Source organism: Xyrauchen texanus, chromosome 25 (assembly GCF_025860055.1).
Source record: "Xyrauchen texanus isolate HMW12.3.18 chromosome 25, RBS_HiC_50CHRs, whole genome shotgun sequence".
In the NCBI taxonomy this organism is placed as follows: domain Eukaryota; kingdom Metazoa; phylum Chordata; class Actinopteri; order Cypriniformes; family Catostomidae; genus Xyrauchen; species Xyrauchen texanus.
In genome coordinates, this window is record NC_068300.1 from 10,620,499 (window position 1) to 10,643,179 (window position 22,681).

The 22,681-nt window shown below is 37.3% G+C and overlaps 1 protein-coding gene across 1 annotated transcript; it reads left to right on the forward strand.

Moving 5' to 3' along the window:
* Positions 1-13,158: 13,158 nt before the first annotated feature.
* LOC127619090 (torsin-1A-like) lies at positions 13,159-22,461 on the forward strand. The gene is made up of 5 exons (XM_052091842.1): positions 13,159-13,329; positions 13,636-13,901; positions 14,296-14,468; positions 20,568-20,695; positions 21,233-22,461. Exons 1-5 carry the CDS (start codon positions 13,203-13,205, stop codon positions 21,493-21,495), a joined length of 957 nt encoding a protein of 318 aa, XP_051947802.1. The 5' UTR covers positions 13,159-13,202; the 3' UTR covers positions 21,496-22,461.
* Positions 22,462-22,681: the final 220 nt, after the last annotated feature.

Genomic DNA, 22,681 nt, shown 5'->3' on the forward strand with positions numbered 1-22,681 from the left:
CTTGTGTTTATTCAAATGCATGATTACAGTGTTGATGATGTATTGTGTGCAGAGGCAGAATAATACAGAGAATCAGGTGCACTAAGGAAATGCTAAATGAGAGCAAAAGTGGAAAACTAATTGAAACAGTGAATTGAATAAAACAATTGTAGAAAAAGTATAAAGACGCAAAATGGCACCTGCTTCTCTGACATCTCCTTGCCTTGCTCTCACTCACTGGTCAGCTGAACGGACAGCTCTGTGAGTGAGGGGAAGTGGAGATTCAGAAGAGAAAAAAATAGAATAATTGGGAAAAAGATAAAGAAAAGGCAAAATGTTTTCCATTACAGTGAACAAGACTAGAGAAAAATGCAGAGACAAGCAAGTTTTGTAAAGTTGGAGATCAATGCAGATCTGAAGAGTGGGAGAGAGAATTGGAGAATAAACTGATAGTGTCAAAGGGAAGCAATCATTTTTGGAAAGAATCAGAGTACATAGATTACGCAGGGCAGAAGAGAAAATTAACTGTAAAAAAGGAGTTAATGAGAACCTTAACTGAAGTGGTGAATTTAGGAGAAATAGAACAAGAATGGCCGTTTGTTGACTGGAAAGAAATTGCAGCAGGTAACATTTCTCTCTCATACAGTACGCTAGAGACAGTGCTGTGAAGAGCTGTGAGGGAGGGGCTGCTAGAGCGAGAATAGGGAGCTGTATAGAATCAATTCCATGCCACATATATTTGCAAAAATATAAAGTATTGCAAAATAAAATAAAGTTTTGCAAAACAAAAAAAGTATTGAGCAAACAAAAAAAAATAATAATTTAAAACAAAAATTAAGTATCACAAACGTAAAATAATCGAGAGAAAAAAAGAAAGTTTTGCAAACAAAAATAAAGAATTGCAAAATATAAATAAAATATAGCAAAAACCAAGATGTAATTAATTGCAAAAATCAATGACTGTTGTAAAATAATCTAAAGATCTTTTATCATTTTTTATCTCTGCAACAGATTTTTAGGCAGCAATGATTTTGCCACACATCTTTTTCTTTGCAACGCTCCTTTTAATCTGCATTTCCATCACGTGTGAGCTCGTGATACCGTTTTGCCTTTGCGCTTCACTTTTCTCTGCGTTTCACTTTATGGCACTGTTTTGACGTGGGGGAGTCAGGGGATTGGGGCGTGTACAACGGGCTCAGTGATGCCTCTCTGGAAGTTACGTCATTAGCTTGAGACACAGCTCAAACATCATGGCTGAGCACAGGCATGCAGGTGGATCTCAGGTATATAAAGTTGATTGTTTAAGGAAACTCATTTTAAAATATTCAATGGGGTATACCCGTCAAGTGAATTTTTAAGACAACGGTTTAATTTTGAAGAAAATGCCTGTACTTTTTGTCAAATTGACAGAGACGTTCTGATCATCTTTTTTTCTCGTTTTTCTTCAAATACTTTTTGGGAAAATATGTCTTATTGGTTGGAATCAAAGATTCACTCACTGCCCACTTTTGCTAGGAAACATGTTATGTTTGGAGTGCTGTTGGACGAGAAAAGAAATGAATTTCTTATTAATGTAATGTTGATACTGGGCACATTTTTCATTCATAAGTCCAAATGTATGAAGACGAAACCTTATTTTTCTGTATTTAAAAGAGAATTGATTTGTAATTTCTTTCCAGCGTTGGAATGTATAAAGTAAAAAGGCCCAGAAATTGGCTGGAATAATAAGAGACCTTGAGCTCTTAAAAGAGGAATAAAGAGACCCCTCTGTATTTGTATTTTTTATTTTATACATTTAATTTATTTATTTTATTTTAACTGATATGTGCCTTGCTTAATACTCATTTACCTGTACTTACCAATGCCATTGTAGATGTACATTCTGTTTTTTGTTCTGTTCTTGGTGTTCAATAAAAAAAAAAATTGTTTCCTTTTATTTAATTAGCATTAAATGTGCTTTAACAGCGTTTGCTTCAGATAAAGAAGTTAGAGATCAGTTAAAGCGGTGGATTTATTAGCCATACTCGCTAACATAGCCAGCATCTGCAGTTTATTCTCTCTCAATTGATTGGACTATTGATTGATTCTTATGTTTATTTTATAGATTATAATTGTCTATACCATAGTATGTTGTCTTCTAAAGAAATTTAAACTCCATATTTAAAAATATATAAATAGATGTTACATTATCACTGTTAAAGGAGATATAAATAGATTACAAATAAAAAGTTAAAAAGCTTACAAATAAGCATCCCAGGAAACGATCTACAAACAATAAAAGAACATCACTTATAATGTTAATTGTGCAAAAGCAAAACAAATTTAACAGATTGATTCTTAAGAGTAGGTGCCGATAACCTGGTTATATCCTGCTCTACTCGAGGCAGAGAAACAGCAGGAGAAAGCTGTTGTTGTTGCTGCTGACCCTGAGCTGCCTGAATATGACCGAAGCTTTGAGTCAGAACACTAATAAGATTCGTCACGACATCTGGATATTTTCTCTGCTAAATGTGACATGGCAAATCAATACATGAGATGACCTAGATACACGTACATTTACTGTGAGCATTGTAAGAACTTAGGTAGCTTGTGAACAGGTTCGTTGAACAATGGAGGAGTCAGAAGACAGCGAAGCAGGTTTGAAATCAGCACTTTAATTTCTTTCACGAACATACGACGGTCACCGCCGTAGAAATGTAAACATAAACAAAACAATATCACACTCTGTGGAGCTTTCTGGATCCACTCTCTCTCTCCCTCTCGACACTTGGCGTCCCTTTAAATGTCTTTCTCCGTATCACTACAACAAGACACAGGTGTTAGAGATAATTACAAACCAGGTGACAAGCCTTACCGCGCTCTCTCTCCCGCAGACTGACACACGACCACGCCCCCCACGCCACATAGCTGTATAACGCAGGGTTAAGACTAATAGGGGATGTGAACATTTTATATTTCAAAACTTTATTTTTAAAGACAGAACACATGCACGTTTGTTACAATCGTTTAACTTTTTATTTGTAATCTATTTATATCTCCTTTAACAGTGATAATGTAACATCTATTTATATATTTTTAAATATGGAGTTTAAATTTTTTTAGAAGACAACATACTATGGTATAGACAATTATAATCTATAAAATAAACATAAGAATCAATCAATAGTCCAATCAATTGAGAGAGAATAAACTGCAGATGCTGGCTATGTTAGCGAGTATGGCTAATAAATCCACCGCTTTAACTGATCTCTAACTTCTTTATCTGAAGCAAACGCTTAAACAATCAACTTTATATACCTGAGATCCACCTGCATGCCTGTGCTCAGCCATGATGTTTGATCCGTGTCTCAAGCTAATGACGTAACTTCCAGAGAGGCATCACTGAGCCCGTTGTACACGCCCCAATCCCCTGACTCCACCCCCACGTCAAAACAGTGCCATAAAGTGAAACGCAGAGAAAAGTGAAGCGCAAAGGCAAAACGGTATCACGAGCTCACACGTGATGGAAATGCAGATTAAAAGGAGCGTTGCAAAGAAAAAGATGTGTGGCAAAATCATTGCTGCCTAAAAATCTGTTGCAGAGATAAAAAAGGATAAAAGATCTTTAGATTATTTTACAACAGTCATTGATTTTTGCAATTAATTACATCTTGATTTTTGCTATATTTTATTTATATTTTGCAATTCTTTATTTATGTTTGCAAAACTTTCTTTTTTTCTCTCAATACTTTATTTTACATTTGTGATACTTAATTTTTGTTTTAAATTTTTTTTTTTTTTGTTTGCTCAATACTTTTTTTGTTTTGCAAAACTTTATTTTATTTTGCAATACTTTATATTTTTGCAAATATATGTGGCATGGAATTGATCCCATAGGGAGCTGTAATGGGAGGGCTGTGAGCATGCACAGAAACAGAGAGACTTTTTATTTCCTTGTCTTGCAGTTTTCCTCATGAAACAGAAATCATAATGTGAAAATAAGCTGTTACTGAATTTGAGAGGAGACTAACTGAGAGAAGAAAAGATATAGAATTAAAAAGATGAATAATAAAAACACAGGGAATGAGTGATCATTTCTGGAGTTATGAACAAATTAAATACAGTCAAAAATGTTAAGGTGATATTTAAAAGGGAGAGTAAAGGAGAATTAGCACCAATGTAGAAATTGTCTTGAACAGAGACCCAAAATAGATGTGACAGCTGTGGGTGGAAGTACATGAGTTTTAATATAAAAATAATTAACAGCGATCAACCACTGTAAATAATGAGTGTTTTTTTATGGAAATAAAGGAGAGAGAGGGATAAAAAGAGGAGAGCAAAAGGAGGGGCAGAAGTAATAGGTTTGTTTTAGTATAGTATTGTTTGAGAGCTCTGTATGTATAAAGACCTTGTGTTTGTAAAAAGTGTGAAAGGTTCTGTGTTTGTGAGAGAATATGTGTTTGAAAGTATGGGAAGTATGACTGAAGTGTGATTGCGTATGGAAGTGTATGTTATATGAGCCCTATAAATATCCATCCAGATAGAGAGGTTGATCCTTTGCTGCATAACTAATGAGGAGTATGTATGAAATTTACATAAAAGAAAATCTATTTAGACTATTTTCATCAATATAAGAGGCAGAAGAGATCTGATGATTAAAAACAAAGAGGGCACTTAATAAATATTATGATTGTAGAATTAAAACCAATGATAAAAATTATATTTGTATGTCTGTGTAAATGTGTGTATGTATATGTATATGTATGTATGTATGTATAAGGATAAATATAATACAGTATAAACAAACAAATAGCTTTAAAACAAAAATGTGCATGAAATCAAAAAGTTAACCCTTAGCGGACTGGACAATGTTTATTCTTGGGCTGTTCTTTTCATGCCATGAATGAAGCCTGATGTAAGATTAACTAAACTGAAAGGGAGCAGCTGTTGAATGGACATGTGTCAGATCATAACTCCTTTTATATCAAAGTGATGAGTAAGAATATTTAGATTATAAAAAAGTGATCACTTTAAAGTGATTGAATTGCATTTGGGAAATCACATTATCTGGACAAACAATAAAGCTTTGAGTCGAAGTGTATTGCGCTAAACTAAAGTCAAATAAGTAATTGTATTTTAAACCAAGGTTGTATTTAAGATAAGTGTTGTTATATTAAAGCAAATGGCAAAAGAGGACCAAAGATATGATAAAATAAGAAAGTTATGTTTTGTATCTTATGCAGTTAAACCTTAAATGTGAAAACTTCACATTCATGTGTCCATTTTATGTTCTGTCTGGTCCAGTTTATGAGAGAATACTATTTTAACATTATTAAATTAAACACAAGAAAGTTGTTTTTGAATTTTCTATGATTTTAAAAATGTCTGGAGAACAATTTAAATGTGAGTGCAGCGTTATCGGTGTAAACTTGATCAACCAACAAAAGATAGGCAGAGATTTTTTATTTTTGTTAGGAACTGTCTGATGAAGGCATTGAGGATGACTTTGAGGGGAAACAGGCCTCTCTTGATGTCTTCAGACAGACAGAAAGGGGCCCGACTTTAGAAAAAGATAGAAAGCAGATAGATAGCTATTTTATTTTTATTTTATTTATTTTTTGTTTGGTATACACAGAATAGGTCTTGGTTGATCATGGATACACAGAGAAGCTGCATTTGAGACTAAAATTAAAGGAAAATAAATTTAAGAATGATTTGGATCATTTAAACATTGGTCTTTGGGGCAGGTGAAGCCCATGGAGAAAGGTTAAGATTAAATTGAACATCATAACTTCCTCATATATGAATGTTAATAAGTTCATATTCATGTGTCTATTCTGTGTTTCATTTGTTATTATTATGTGTGTTGTTTCACTAACTCATTCTGGAACTAGTTTCTCCCCATTGCAGACGGCTGAGAAAGATGATTTTATAGAAGTTACTAATGCTGCAGGAGGAAATCAGGACACAAAGAAGACTGAAAATGATGTGACTGATCTGATATATCCTCCTGCGCTCATTGCTGCTGGTAATCATTATTGATTTGCCATTTATAATGTGGATTAAAATTTCTCTGGAAAAGTTTATTTCAGTCTTATACGATCACTTTATGATTTTCCAGAATGCCATCAATGGGGTTCAATGCCCGTGTCTAAATTGTTCTGAGGGTCTAAATTTAAATCCAGCAGCTAACCACTGATTTATTGATTTGAAGAGTAAATATTACAAACATGTGGCAAAGTTATAGAGTTACCTATTGGATGGGTTACTCCCCCAAATTTTCCAGAGAGTACCCTCATAATAAAAAAAATAAATAAAAAAAAGGAGCTTAGTGTGTGCTATAAAGTGCTGATTGAGTGTCTATTTCTATTACTACTATTTTAGTTTGCCATAGTTAATACATGAAAGTGTAATTTTAGAGGTATAATAGTGATAACTGTTAAAAGATGATGAAACATTTGGATAAAAAAAAATAAATAAAAATAAATAAATAAATAATGTAAGAGTCATGAGAAATTAAATGTAAGTAGTGTATCTTACTGAGCAATTATTTCAAAACACAAGAAAAGAGATATGTTTTTAGATATGTTTGTCTTTAAGACTTTATTCTGTTTAATCTTTTACTTTTCTGTTAGTTTAAAAACTTGATTTATATTATTTTATTAGATAGAATGGAAGTTCCTTCACCTGAGAAAGTGTAAGAAATGGAGAAAGTAGTAATAATAAATTATTACTTAATAATAAAAAAGGGATTATAATATATTAATAATAAGATAGGTGTTGTAAATGTAAAGCTCTGCATGAACAGAAGGCTAAACATAAGTTGTATTGATTATATAAAGAATGTCGAAAAAGACATTGTGTTCTGTTTTATTAAAGATTAGAAGGTTAGTTGTATGTTGTTTGAATGGACAGAAGAAAGTAAGATGAGAGTAGTTTTTGATGAGAGTAGTTTTTGTTTTTAAATGGTGTGAGATGAGAAAGTTTGAAAGCAGTTAATATAATCAGTTATTATAAATATCACTATTTTTACTGTTGAAGAATAAATTAAATGTATTATTGTGAAACAGTGTAATGCCCCACTCCTCACTCTCAGTCTAAAATTGATAAGTGTCTGCTTGAAACAGAAACACAAGAGCAGAATTTGAAGAAATATTCATAAGTGTTTTATTTCATTTTATTTTGGTTTGATTTTATTTTTATATGTAAAATGATGTGCCTTGACACTAATGTTAGATAGAGTGATATGAAGGAGTTCAAACAGCTCTCCTCATCAATGATTAAAGATTTTATATATTAAGAGGGCAATCTAAAGTTAAGGGTTTATACTAAAGAAAACAGATTAAGTTGAAAATTCATCTGAAAGAATAAATGTAGGTTCAAAAACTATCTAGAGACTATTATTGAATTGAGGTGATGTTTTTAATTAAGCTTCCTAGAAGCTTGAGAGGCTCTGATCTGATGTTAGTCCCCACCATGATACATAGTTTTGTGTAACATTTGCTAAAGTAGCAGAAATAAAACCTGAATGGAAATGAATGATCTTTAAATGAGTTCAATTTTAGCATATTTTACTTTTACTTTGGACAATTTTAATATATTGATGAATTTTTAATAATGCTTTTTTGAATTTAACCGTGTTTTGAATTGTCTCCATATTTAAGCATTTGTAGATGTTCCATTGGCTGTGTCGGTTCTCTGGTGATACTCCCTGAAAAAGAAAATATCTGTTTACTGATACCAAATTATTAAGGATTGAGGACTGAGCAGCATCAAGACCAGTGGCAAGAGGTGACGACCCAATGACGGGTAAGACTTGACAATGGCTTAAAAGGTTAAGCAACCAAAGCAGGGGCGTCACCGCCCTGGAGACCTGACTAAGAAGGTTTGAAAGGGGTTTAAGGAAGTGGATGAATGCTCTTAGATCAGAAGCATCAAAAGGGAGGTCTAGAAGAGACCTGCTCAAAAATTTAAAAGTTCCACTGAACCCGACAGCATTTTAATAACCACTTTACTAAAATAACTTATCACAGTGTTAAATACCAAGCATTCTGTCACTGTGTTGTCAGGGGATCATACCCTGTGTAGAGGATTATTTATAGATTGGTTTTGGGGGTAAAGTTTTGAGAACCGTTGCAGACAAAGGAGTGCTTGACATTTTATAGAAGTATTAAACAAACATGGGGAATGTTTGTATGATAATGAATTTAGACTGGAAGATGATTTATTACTTTTACTTATGCTTTAATTGAACTCATATACATTGTAAAAGTAATGAAGAATGGAAAAGATACATGGTGGTGACTAAAGATTACGATTGCTTGTCTTGTTTGTTTGTAACAATATAAATGGAATTAATTAAGAAATAGGGTGCAGGGTTGGCTACAATTGGTATAATAATTGAAACAACAATTTGTGAGAGGGAATAATATTATATTGTGTGTTACCACTGATTAAATAATTATGTAAAAACCAGATGAATTACTGATCAATGTAAATGGCCCAATGCAACAGAAAGACCAAACTGGGAGGAAATTGATTCCTCCAATGATATGTTTTATATTTGATAATTCTTTTATTGATTTAATACTCTGAATTACTCTGATATAGTCTGAAACTATGAAAAACAGCTTAGCTTGCAGGGAAAATTAATTACTGTGATACAGACATTGAGAGTCCTTGGGAAACAGGAGGAAATGAAATGTATGTGATAAGTGAATGAGTAGGGAGTTTTAAGATAAGGAACACCTGTGGTAGTTTACCTCCTCTGTGGAGAATTATAGCCTTTTGTGAATGACCCTTTCTGTGAATGACCATGAAAAATGTTGTGTATAGATACTAAAGGGATGATCTAATGTTTTTAATTGGAACAAAGTCAGGCTATGCCTGGCTCCTGCCTGGAGGAGGCAGAGGACCCATGTGTTATTTAGTGCTAGAAATGAGATGCAACAAATGTGTGTGTAGCAAATGACTCTAATAAGGGAAATCATTTAATATATTAACCAAATGAATGCAGAAAGTAATGATTGTTAGTTAATATAATACATGTAACCATATGAGGTGATTACAGTGTGCTTTATGCATATAAAATGAAATAGTCATGCTGTTGCCATCATTGAAGCAAGTTAGGACAGGATGACCCGCTGAAGGAGAGAAGGTGGAAAACAATTGCGACAACGACAAACGAACATAGGGGAAGAGCACACTGAGGAAGAGGCAGAAGGACTTGCCGCAGTAGAGCAGGAAAGCATAGAAAGTGAGACGGAAGGACATGTCACAGAGGAACGGAACCAAGAAGGTGAAGAAGGAGAAAGACAAGAAGAAAGTTATCATCCTGCTGAAACAGATACAGAAACAACTGAAGGACATGAAGCAGGCCAACAAGCGCAGTCATTCAATGAAGAGCTGTGGCACATGGAGAAAGAATGGAAGCTCAAGGAGGTATTAGTGTTGATGATGCTGTTACTAACATATTTGGGACAGGTATTGCCTCCTATATAGGGCCTACCGGACAGGCGTCAAGGAAGGCCCAGACTCTCCAGGTGAAGGAATGTCACAACGACTATGGTATGATGAATTTCCTACAATTGACATCTCAGACCTTCAATATTATTCCCCCGAATGAGCAGAGACTAGATAACATAGCACGAGAAATCAGAAAGTAGCGAACGCCTGGATCACTAAACAAAGGTGAACCCGAAAAGCAAAGAATCTAAGCAATTTGGCTAAGCAGAACAAACCGAAGAATCGGCCTCAAAAGACACCTGTCAAAATAATCACCGAAAAGACTGAAAAAGCAAATAAATTTAGAAAATGATATGGAACCCATAGAGTCAGCAGGAACAGAGAAACTATTACAATATGTAAATCAAAATGACTGGTATAAATGGGCCAGATATACAGCTAAGCAAGCAAAAATGACAAACTGTGTAATGTGCTCGCCCACTCCATTGAAAAAATTTGTAGTAGTCCCAAATCAGTATGATTATAAGCACTGCGCTGAGTATTATGCCAAAAAATTGTGGTAAAACAGGGAGAACAGTGTTCTGCCCAGCAGAACGTTTGGCATTCTTGGGTCATCCGGAATATGATAAATATTATAAGATGATAGGGTGGGGAGATGAATGCAAAAAATTAGACGTACGTGTGGATAATGAGAAAAAAGAAAGCCCATTATCATATAAAATAAATTGTCAACTGGTGTATGAATGCTTTAACAAAACTAAAGGAAAAACGAATGTAGGACAATTTAAGGGCAATTGTGCAGTAATATGGCATACAGATGATGAAATGTTTTTTAATAATAATGTGATTAGGTTTAGATTGCTGTACATACATACCAAATAATAAATCTCCAGAAGGAGCTTTTACCCAGGCCATGAAGAAACTGCATGACCTGACAAAGGAAGTTAAATCTAATGCAGGGAGAGATCAGCGGTTTGGGCAATGGTTTGATGATCTTTTTGGTTCATGGAAGTTGGGGCTAATGAAAATATGTATAATAGTAGTTATGGGACTGACCTTATTTGCATTATTGTTATGTTGTATTATACCCATTCTGAGATCAATTATGACTAGAACGGAGGCTAAGCAAATGGTAGCCGTATCAATGATGACAACGCAAACAAGTGTAGCAACCAGACAATATACCATTGGGCCAGGATTGGATGAACTTGATGAGATTTACTGAGAAGCAATCAAGAAAATAACAATGTAAGGGGAATTTTATTTTTGAACACTTTTCTCATGTTTTTGATAGTAAGGGAGACAGCAAGACTATTGTACTTTCATTTTACATAACAGAATAGATAGCAACTCAAGAAAGGAGTTAGAGGGTGTTTTGTTTATTATTTTTGACATATTCCCCTATTACTCTCAATGTAACCAATTACTTATAATGATTAATGAAGTATATCTTTATTACAATGTATCTAATCAAGTAGAAGTAGTATTGATGATGATTATGTTTAAGCATAATATGGATGTGAAGTATTTGCCAAAAGAAGACATGTGAGGAACATATTTGAAGAAAGGAGCGACGAGCACCTCAGTGCTTGGCTGCAAGAGCAAATAGACTCAACTGGTGGTTTAAAAACCCGCTGTCTGCTCCAACACACCACCAGATAGCGCTCCAGGCTACCGGAATTGTCTGTGAGTTCCTCTGGCAACGAAGGATGCATATTACTGTTACGTTTACTAGTGTTTTGTTAAGCATGTGTATGTGTATATGTATGTATGTATATATATATATATGTGTATATGTGTATATGTATATATATGTGTATGTATATATATATATATATATATCTTCTACTTAATGGATAATCAATTGTACTCTACATCACGCAAGGCTTTACAGTTGCATGCACATGCTTATTACAAATGAGTTGATTTTTGTCACCCACCCCCAGGAACAGTGCTAGCTAGAGGACTGGGATCTTTTACTCCTTCCTAGCCAAGTGTGGATGGAGAGGTTTGGTCCCAAGTTCTGCAGAGTGCAGCCCCATAAAGATGGCATTGGATAGTGGACTGAGTGGCCTACTTTGGCTACATGATTGAATGGGACATGCTGGCTTGTGTGACTGCACTCTGGTTTGAGGGAAATAGAGTGTGAGACTTTTTTAAGTCTCAGAGGTGGGAATATATAGTATATTTTTCAATATTCTAGTATGTTTCTTATATATCAAAAAACTTATATGAGTTTCCTGGCCTTTGTGTGACCCAGGAGAGAGCATATGAGGTTACTAAAATTGTTGTTGCTGCAGAGGCCACAAAGAGCACCCAGCTGTAACAAAATAATGAGACTAAGGACCTTGAAGATAGACTAAAGCCAAGTTTCTACCAGTAAAAAGATATCAAAAGGCTCTGTGAGATAATGGTGGCAAATAGTATCCATTGGTTACAAAAATAACAAAGGGGCACAGAAATGAGGTAATGCCAGATAACAAACTGTATAGAAGAGAAGGTTTTGGACTAAGACAGTCAGAACGGACAGCTGGCCGGTCTCATGTTTGTTGGTGTTCAATAAACTACAATTTTGGCATCTGGAACTCAAGACTCCGAGAGTTTTCTTACAACTTAGAGAGATTCATCGCGATATTCCACGACACCCTCACTGGATGTTTTTTGTTTTTGGCATCATTCACAGTACATTCTAGAGACTGTTGTGTGTGAAAATCCCAGGAGATCAGCAGTAACAGAAATACTCAAACCAGCCCGTCTGGCACCAACAATCATGCCACGGTCCAAATCACTGAGATTTGAGATCTGATGGTTGAAGTGAAAATGAACTGAAGCTCCTGACCCGTATCTACATGGTTTTATGCACTGCATTGCTGCCATATGATTGGCTGATTAGATAATCGCATCGATGATTGTTGGTGCCAGATGGGCTGGTTTGTTTGAGTATTTCAGTAACTGCTAAACTCCTGGGATTTTTGCAAAAAACTACAATAAATATAAGTCAGCACATTACAGCATATATTACATTGCTGGGAAACAATTGACTGAAAAGATGCATAATGCATAAGAGTAGATCAATTCATTGTTCATGCCCAAAAGGGTTTTCAAGCAGGGGGGATCACCAAACTAGATCGCGCAGCCGTAAAGCCCAGGGCACCCCTGGCCAGTCAAGGGCCCCCTGGTAGTCAAGGGCCCCTGGGTACTGGCCCCAACTGAATTTGGTGACACTACAATGTGTAACATTGAAGATATTGTATATTTTTGTGGAATCGCTTTTCGGTTTTGCTCTTTACAGACGGTCCCTGCAGACATGAATATCAGAGGTCTGCGTGTAGAGAACAATGTTATTTGTCCATCTCGGAGGAAGACTCGTTTGGATGAAGATGAGGTTGTAGCTCATTGTCTTCATTACTCCGGTTGGAAAGAGGTGTCGTATGTATTTTAACAAGGTTTCTGCAATTAGTTATTGATCCGGGAAGTTCGAATCTGTGTTCGAATATTTTTGCAAAATCTTGATTTAACCTATTTATTTTTTTAGATTGTGTCAAAATGCAAATTGTGACCTGACCCAACCGACACTGTCAAATTAGAAAGCAAATGTTTGTCTAAAAATAAAACCTGTCTTCATTTAAGGAAATGAAAAACATTTGTTACGTCTCACTCTACACATTTGTAATTAAAGGTGCGGTTGTCTAACTTCATTCTTGCAACAACTAAAAAACACACGTACCACAACAGTTTGTCACTATTGAGAGTGAGGAACCGAGATAAGCATCTTCAAAATGAAATCAGGAAAACTTTGTGTGCTCTTTTTTTCCCTATTACCTCTTGTAACAGTTGAAGCAGGACTCTTCGACATTTTTGATGTGTTTTTTGATAAAGATGATTTACGGCCTTTCGATTATACAGGTAACAAAACTGACTCATGTGTTATTTGAATACTAGATTGACTTTTATAATTCTTTCAAATTTGAGACTTATTCAGAATAGCGTAGCCATTTTTGACAGAAATGAAAACGAGGCTGTGCGTGGTAGAAATATATTCTGTTCAATTGATTGTCCTGTTGTTTACAGTGGGTATTGATCGTTCAGTTGAAGAAACATTGGAAAAAACATACTCCCAAAATGTTTAGATGAAAATTAGATGTGATCAGGACCTTAATTCAGTACATTTTGTCTGTTTGTGTTACTAACTGATGTTGTTAATATTGTCAGATCTTGAGAAGGATTTAAGGGAGTCTCTATATGGGCAGCACATTGCATTGGAGGCTATACTGAAGGCAGTATCCTTGTTTATGAGAGATCCAGAACCATCCAAACCACTGGTGCTCTCTTTCCATGGGCCAACAGGAGTGGGAAAAAGTTTTGTTTCCAAGATCATCGCAAGGAATATTTTTAAAAAGGGGGAAAAGAGTAGCCATGTCCATTTAATCATATCTGATTACCACTTCCCTCACAAAAGTGAGGCAGCATTGTATCAAGTAAGTCAATGTAATTGCTGATGAATGTGTGATTATTATTATTCGTTGTATTGGTTAATTGATCTGTCATTACATAAGTAGTATCAAATACAAAACAAGTGTCATATTTAGAGCAACATCACCATATAGGGCCTCTCAGTTTATACAACTGGAGATCTGCCTTCTGGCAAAGTTTATTTCCAACTCCAATTAAACGCATCAAAACCAGCTAATCAAGAGAATGGATTGAACTAAACTCTGCAGGAAGATAGATCTCCAGGGGTAGGATTGAGCACCCTGATCTGGGCCCTTAGAACACTTTTTAAATAGGACATTTGGGTTGGAATGAATATTAAAAGTTTGAAAGAAGGCTTGTAAAATGCATTAAATTAATCTATTCATTCTGTATATGCAGACCCAGCTTAGGGAGTGGATTTATGGAAATGTCTCAAGTTTTCCCCGCTCCATGTTCATATTTGATGAAATGGACAAGATGAATCCACATCTAATTGATGCCATAAAACCTTTTCTGGATTACAGTGATGTAGACAAAGTGTCATTCCGCAATGCAATCTTCATTTTTCTGAGGTTTTGTTATTTTCAAGGATCCTTCAGGGGCCATGTTTGGATTAGCATACTACCATACTATTGCTATTATTTCTATTCACTGGAAAAATTGATTTATAAATGAATTAATTGTAAAGTTTTTGTTTATTGGTTTTACGAAATTGATGTATGCACATTTCACTTGGATATTATGAGTTAAAGAAAAACATATTTTATTAAGTTAAAAAGCTCAATTATATTGAGTAAAATCAGTAAATCCAACAAGATCTAATCATGTTCTTAAAATGTCAACATGAGGCTTCTTATAATATTTTAAAACTTACTTTGCATTCCCCAGTTGCAGTCCATTTAATAGCAGTGTGCCCAGGTTGACTCAAATTTCTTCCTTTCAGATAGTAGTACTATCATTGTGGCTACTTTGCTACAATGTACATAAACTTAAAGGGGTCATGACATGGGTTTTTTTATTGTATTATTATGTTCCCTTAGGTGCAATTATAGTATTAATATATTTTTTTTAAGAAAAACTTTTAAAATCTAGTGATTTATGACCTTTTCCCACCCTGTTTCTCATCCTCTGATTCAAACAGTCTGTTTTGGGAGCGTTTTCCATTTAAGACTTCAGTGTTAACGCCCACTGTTATGATTGGCTAACGTCAGTGCCTATGTATCAATTACTGGCGCCCCCAGCCAGAACAATATGCAAGTAAACTAAGTAAAAACACTGTGATTATTCATAATGAATGAAATTGCGCTTTAAAAAGTAGTTTAAAGTTTAAAATAGATTACTTACAGTTTAGCGTCAGTCGTTGTTCCCAGAATAGTCGACACGGACTTATCTTTGAGCAACAGTTTTCTGGCAAAGCCAGCATCATATTGAGATTTGTTCTCAAAACAGTCATCCTTAAAATGTACAGAACAAGCGCTTAAGTTAACACTGCCGTGACTGGGACCTCCGCAAAAAATAAACTGCATCCATTTTTCCCTGACGTTTGGATCTTTCGGCAGCTTATTCAGAGGTTTTGTTTGACCACAGCCAGGAACAGCACATCTGTGTGGCATCGTAATTTTCCTGTGCACAAGTAGTCTCTGTCAGAGCTCGCTGTCCATCGACTGAACACTTGTGAGGCGCACGGCGATACTGAAATGAGCGTGAGTTGTCTTGCGCTTAAAGCGTAGTTATCTTGTGCTGGAGGCGGTCATATGCAAATGCTGTTACGTCACTTCTAACCGATCACGTCACTTCTAACCATGAATCCAGAACGAGCTGTATTTTGAGCTTGATTAAATAAATGATTCGTTTAGAATGGGGAGGACGTCTTAAAATATTAAACTTGCAGGATGTTTTAATGATACAAAGACCTCTTATATACCAAAAGATCAAGGCAAATTTGGTTTCTCATGTCATGACCCCTTTAATAATGTAGGAGAATAAAATTACTTTTTAGTTAGTACACTATAATCTAACATCAAACAGAATGGGTAACTCTAAACAGAATTGTAAACACCCTTTTTTAATTACCATTTATAATTGTTTATTGTCCACATAAGCCCCATAACTTGCCAGGGTCTATATAATAAAATATTCACATGACTAAGAGCCTGTGGCCAATCCCCCCAAAACAGCTCAGCTAAAACAATTTTTTTTTTCTCTAACTGACTTGGAGAATAAATTTGAGTAAATGAAAAAAACATTCAAATGAATAAAAAGATCCAAATTTGATAACATATAATTTACTAAGGGTCAAATTATATTTTTCTATTCATTTTTTTTTTTTTTTGTTCCAAACATGGCAAGAGATATTGGCTATGTTTGAAATGGAACACTAACATTTTAGTACAAAACACTAACTAACTGCAACAAAAAAGTCTGTCTCTCTTTGTGTGTGTGTGTGTGTGTGTGTGTGTGTGTGTGTGTGTGTGTGTGTGTGTGTGTGTGTGTGTGTGTGTGTGTGTGTGTGTGTGTGTGTGAGTCAGATGCCTTCTATGAACTCCTGTCACAGGTGTTGGCTAAAGTGGCCCCTCGGGATAGAATCATCATGTTGGGTGATTTCAATGCCTGAGTTGGTCATGATGCTAGCACCTGGTCAGGAGTGATTGGAAGACATGGGCCTGATCAGCTCAATAACAACGGCAGGAGGCTGCTAGGTTTTTGTGCAGCCCATGGGCTTGTAATTACCAACACACTGTTCCGTCATCGGCGCATCCACACAACATCATGGATGCATGCTGGGTCCAAGCAAGAACATCTGCTGGACTACATAGTGACGGAACAGCGGATGCTGGGCCCATGTCCTTGACACCAGGACCTACCGTGGAGCTGATCTGCCCACTGACCATCGACTTGTCATCTGTAAGATGCGCCTGCCATTCTTCCACTCCGGTGGTGGGTGTAAACCCAGGGCCCCTTTCAAACCCATAGTGGCCTGGTCTAGGCTAGCTGATGAAAGTTGCAAGCGAGAATTTCAGCATCAGCTTGCAGCTGGAGTTGGCATCGTCCCCCACTCCTCTGGATGTCGAGGGAAATGGGCGAGGTTTAGGGCTGTGGCTCATGTAACTGCAATGGCAGTTTTGGGCATGCGGTCCAGACCTCCTCAGAAACCCTGGCTGACAGAGGAGGTGTTCAGGCTGGCTGAGAAAAGCGACAGGCCCACTCTCATCGTCTACAGCATCCCACGTCAGAGAATGAGGAGGATTACCGCAGCCTTCGCTCGGAGGTTAGGAGAGCCGTGAGCGCTGCAAGGATGGTTGGTGGTCGCGGGTTGCTGAGGAGATGGAGTCTGCCTCAGTGGCCCACGATCACAAATCGCTCTTTAATTCTATCAAAAAAGTTACTTGCAGTGCCACACCTATTACCATCATTAGGGGAAAGAATGGTGATCCAATCTCCGACCCCCAGAAACAGGTTTACAGATTTGCTGAGCATTTCTGTGAGGTCCTGTGGGAGGGGAAGTCCCTGAGCCTGGAAAACATTGTGGGACAAAGTGGGGATGACCCTGCTGGGGCTGCGGTGCCACAAATATTGAAGGAAGAAGTCACTCCTTGTGGGTGGCTGGCTGAGGTACCATCTTTAGAGGAAGTACTGAAGGCGATCCAGAGCCTGAGGCCAGGAAAGGCACCGGGCAGAGATGATCTCCCCAGTGAAATGCTGAGGGAGGGTGGTGTTTGTGCACAGACTGCCCTACATGACATCATAACAACAGTCTGGACCACTGGGCGGGTTCACGCAGGATTGGAAGGATGCCCTGGTGGTCCCTCTCTTTAAAAGGGGGACCGCTCAGATTGTAATAACTATAGGGGCATCTCACTCCTCAGTGTGCCAGGAAAGGTCCTGGCAAGGATTATTCAACATCGCCTTGCCAGGCACGCTGAGGAGAGACTTGCGGAGCCCCAGTGTGGTTTCAGGAAGGGCGGTCTTGCACAGATGCCATATTCTCTGTCCGTCTGCTACAGCAGAGGTGTAGGGAATTCCAGCAAGACCTACATCTCTGCTTTATTGACCTGGTCAAGGCCTATGATACCATCAGTAGGCCTGGGCTCTGGGTTGTTCTTCGTGCTTCGGAGTCCCAGACCCGCTGCTCGCGATCATTAAGGACCTTCATGATGGCGGCGGGCCCGAGTAAAACTACGTGGTCGGGAGTCGGAGCCATTCCCTGTTCACCTTGGAGTGCGACAGGGATGTCCTCTGGCCCCACATTATTTAATATCTATTTTGACCATGTGGTTCGTGAAGCCTTCGATGGCTGTACTGGAGGAATTTCCATCTGGTACAGATATAATGGGAGGTTGATCGATGCCGGGTGCTGGTCAAGGGATGGCTCCCTATTGGTCAACCACATTATGTATGCTGATGATCTGGTGATTGCTGCTCACTCAGAGGAGGAGTTGGAGGCGCTGCTGATGAACCTGGAGCTTGCCACTAAGAGATGGGGCCTGACCATCAGCCCAACCAAAACTAAGCACCTTCCTGGGTATTATGTACCAACGGACACTACACCCCCACAGCTCCCAATTGGTGATGGGGCAGTTGTGGAGAGAGTGGAGTGTTTTCCATACCTGGGAAGTGTGCTTATGACCAACTCGGTTTGACAGCAGAGGTCTCACTCCGAATCAGTCGAGCGGCATTATCTTTTCATCGGCTGCGTAATGCTGTGTGGAAGCTACCCGGTTTGTCGCTCCGCACAAAGCTTCAAGTATTCTCGGCCACGGTCGTTCCCTCCCTTCTCTATGCTTGCGAAACGTGGACCCCCCTAATGGAACATCATCGCCGGCTAGAAACATTTAGGCTGGCCTGCCTAAGATCCATCCTGGGTTTAACCAGGCTGGATTGTGTGAGGAGCTCACAAGTCTTTGAAAGATGTGGACAAAGTCCCATCGGTGAGCTCCTCCGGCAGGCAAGGTTGCGTTGGCTGGGTCATGTAGCCCGCATGCCCGGCCACCGCATGCCTAAACAGTTATTGTTTGGCGGATAGAGGGGCTAAGCGGGCGCGGCACGGGCTGGAGAAGAGATGGAGTGATGTGGTACAGGAGGATCTGGAGCTGAGTGGACTTGCCGACGACTGGTACCAGCAGTGTCAAGATCGGCCTCTTTGGAGGAGGCTTGTGAAGGATGCTGCTGGCCAGTTGGAGGCAGTCAGCCTCCAACAACAACGGAGGGCAGAGGAGCGGCGCTCACAACAACGAGCAGAGCGCAGGGTGGCTAAAGCACAGCAAGTTGGCACAGTAGGGGGCACAGGTGGTGCATCAACCAGTCATCTCAGTCATTCGACCCATGTCACCGGTTGGATCTGTCCCATGACCTCCTGCCAGCGGGCGTTCGACACTTCACGTGGCCTTAACGTGCACATAGCCTGGCACAAGCGTCGTGGTGACGTCACCGCCACTTAGTGGCGAATGGTGGTTGTTTGTTTGTTGTTTGTGTCTCTCTCTCTCTCTCAGCGGTCTGGACTGCCCCTTTTATATCCCTCCCAGCTCTCACTAGAAAACACAAACAGCTGTAAGTGATATTTTCCCACAGGTGTCAATTCTTACCGCCATTACAAATACTCAAATTACTGTAATTAACTACTTTTTCCCCAAGAATTTTACTTTAAGTAGTTTAAAAATGTTATACTTCTACTTGAGTATATTTTAAGGAACCGAGCAGGAGAATACCATTTTAAGATTCATTTATATCATAACTGAAGCTTTAATACAGGAGGAAAAGAAGCATCTTTATAGAGGAGGAAGCCACTTATAGACTATCAGTTTGAATCTCATTAGAAACTGATCAAAAGGTAAATAAATATAAGAGAGTAATCAATAACTTAAAAGTTAAAAATAAAAGAATGATCAGAAAGTAACTAGAGCCTTAATCTAAATTAGAGGTTGTAGTAGAGATTGCTTTACTTCAGTGCTCAGAAGAGACAGAACAAAGCAGAGACCTTCAAGGGGCAAATCCATCCATTTTTACAAGATTACATAAATAATATTATTTTAGAAATGTGTAGCCCAAGGAATGTACTGATTACAAGAATCCAAAATTGTATGCGTTACAATAGGTTTGCACTTTACAAAGTAATTCGATTAGAAATAACAAATTACTTTGTAATTAGATTACACCCAACACTGTTGTTGTGGTATTTCATTATTAATTCTGCGAGTGGTATCCAGTTATCACCCCGAAAATAAATGTGGTTATTTTGCATTTCATTTAACGTAAAATTGTCTTACCTTTTGGCAGCCTGATCAAATAAGATGTTAAATATATTATAAATCATAGTTGATAATAATACTTATTTATTAATCAGCCTGGAAATAGGTCAAGTTGATGCATTGCATTTTAGGATACAGGTCTGATTTGCATTCTGCACATTATTTGCAAATCATGGTCATTGAGTTTTCCATGCTTACAGACAATTTGCATTCTGTACACAGTAGATGTTCGATACTGCAGAAAAAGTAAGGTGAGTATGGAGGTATGCTATTCCAAACATAGCCAGTGTGTCTGGACATTCAATTCAATCAATTGTATTTAATTACCAGTCCTTTCTCAGTTTGCTGTAAAAAACAGAACAGTAATGAATGACCTACTCTCTTGAAAAACTGACCCTGTTCATGATAAACCATGTTTCCATATAGTCATGCACCTGCGAATCTGATTATCAACATGACACTAGATTTCTGGAAAGAAGGCAAAGAGAGAGTAGAGATAAATGGCCAGGAACTGGAGGCTCAAATCTATCAAAACATCTTGAATGAAAAGGACAGTATGTACTAAAACATTCATTAGCACTGTGTATTGCATTTTAATTTTCTTAGGAATTGCTATTTTATTACATTAATGTACCATATGGTGCCCATTCCCATACTGAAACCAACGTAATCTACTTCCAGGGACAGAAATTACAAAGTGCTCTGGAAATCATAATGTGGGATAATCAATCTGTGTTTTATTTGTTACATCCTATATCTTAATATTCTGTTCTAGACATAGGTAAACATATTATTGCATTAAATATATAATTTTTATTGATCTGATTATTCAGATTTAATTATTTTGCTTAAAAGGATGGCACAAAATATATTTTTATCTGATTAGAAAACATATGTCTTCTTAAAGATAAAAATGCCCCTGAAAATGAAATCCAGGAGGCAAATATTGCCCCTTAATGGAAATTTTAGTTTCTGACACAGTCAAGTTTACCCACTCCAGTTTCACGCACAGACAAACATGCCTAAATATAAAATTATGTATTATAAAACATTATACTATGATGTGATTTAATATAATGTCTGTTCTGCAGATGGATTTTGGCAGTCCAGTCTCTTAGGTCAGCATCTGGTGGATCACTTTATTGCTTTCTTGCCTCTGGAATTGAAGCATGTGCGCCAGTGTGTCCTGGCTGAAATGGCCAACCTGAACATGACTGAAGACTTTGATCTGGCTGACAAAGTGGCCAAAGACATGTCTTTCATTCCACCAGATAATATCTTTGCTGTTAAAGGCTGCAAGTCAATCAGATATAAACTTGGGCAGCATATGAAATTAAACAAAACTGAGTTATGAGTGGAATCAGGTCTCTTAGACTATATCTGTCCCATGACAGATGGCTCACCTCTAATCAAATTCAGATAAAGTGAGTGAGAAAAATAACTAATAACAGAGTAGGTTGTTGCTGAATATTGACAAAGAGATAATAACCCTTGACAGAAATATAATACTGCATACTATTATACAAACAATCCTACATTAGATACTAAAATGCTGTTTTTGTACGTTGGTCCGAAATGTCAGCTAGTCTGATCATTTACATTTGCAGAACAGGATAATCGAATGATGCATTTTAAAACAAAAGCAGAAAAGTTCAAATAGTTGAAATAAATGACACACAATTGTGTATGCATGTCACAAGGCAGATGTAATATCATTGAAGTTGAGCTACAGTTTATGCATCATAAATCATGTTATTCTGTCTGTTAAGGAAGAAAGAAAAAAACAATTGATTGTCACACAAATTATAACCAGGATTATTTACAGAAGTGGGAAAAGATTGATGCTTCATGTACACACATTCATTCATTAATGACTTCCCATAGGAAGAATAGTTAAAAAAGTTTTGTTTACTTTGTTACTGTAGTATACGTTGTTAGTGGGAGTTTTTGTTTTTGCTTCTGTGCAGTTTGAAAATCTAATAAAAGTACTTTTACCCCCACAGATAAATATATAAATGAACATGGCAGTGTGGTACTGCAGGAATGGGAGACCACACCAATTATAATTTTTGCTTACCTATTTGCTAAAAACATCAAAAGATATATGCCATTAGCAATTATGTTCCTACAACTTTCTAAATGATGAAAAAATTGAGAGCGATGGATTACGACAGTTAAAAGAGAGAAAACAGCAAATTGTCCCGTCACTCTCTTTGCAGATGTATTAGAAACCTCATCTCTCAAATGTGGTAATTGTATGTTATATCGCTTTTTCTGAAGTAGGCTCAAAACTGTCTTTCATGTTTCCCTGACAATAAAATTCCAGCATATTGCATGACTCGTTATTTCATTTGCAACGTTATTTGCTAAATATTAGATTTTGTTGTAAACCATTAACATTACCAACCATGGCAGCTATAAGGTTATTGGTGTCACCAGATGTGCAAGCCAAGCGGAAATCAAAAAAGTGCATAAATGCCTGGCCAAAGAATGGTGAGGATGGCACTTTACACACACACACACACACACACACACACACA

Excerpts from the sequence above, each read along its gene's own strand:
- LOC127619090 (XM_052091842.1), top strand. The coding sequence starts at position 13,203 with ATGAAATCAGGAAAACTTTGTGTGCTCTTTTTTTCCCTATTACCTCTT. Across the intron at positions 13,330-13,635 it reads ACGGCCTTTCGATTATACAG|ATCTTGAGAAGGATTTAAGG; the intron begins GTAACAAAACTG and ends TAATATTGTCAG. Across the intron at positions 20,696-21,232 it reads CATCTTGAATGAAAAGGACA|ATGGATTTTGGCAGTCCAGT; the intron begins GTATGTACTAAA and ends TCTGTTCTGCAG.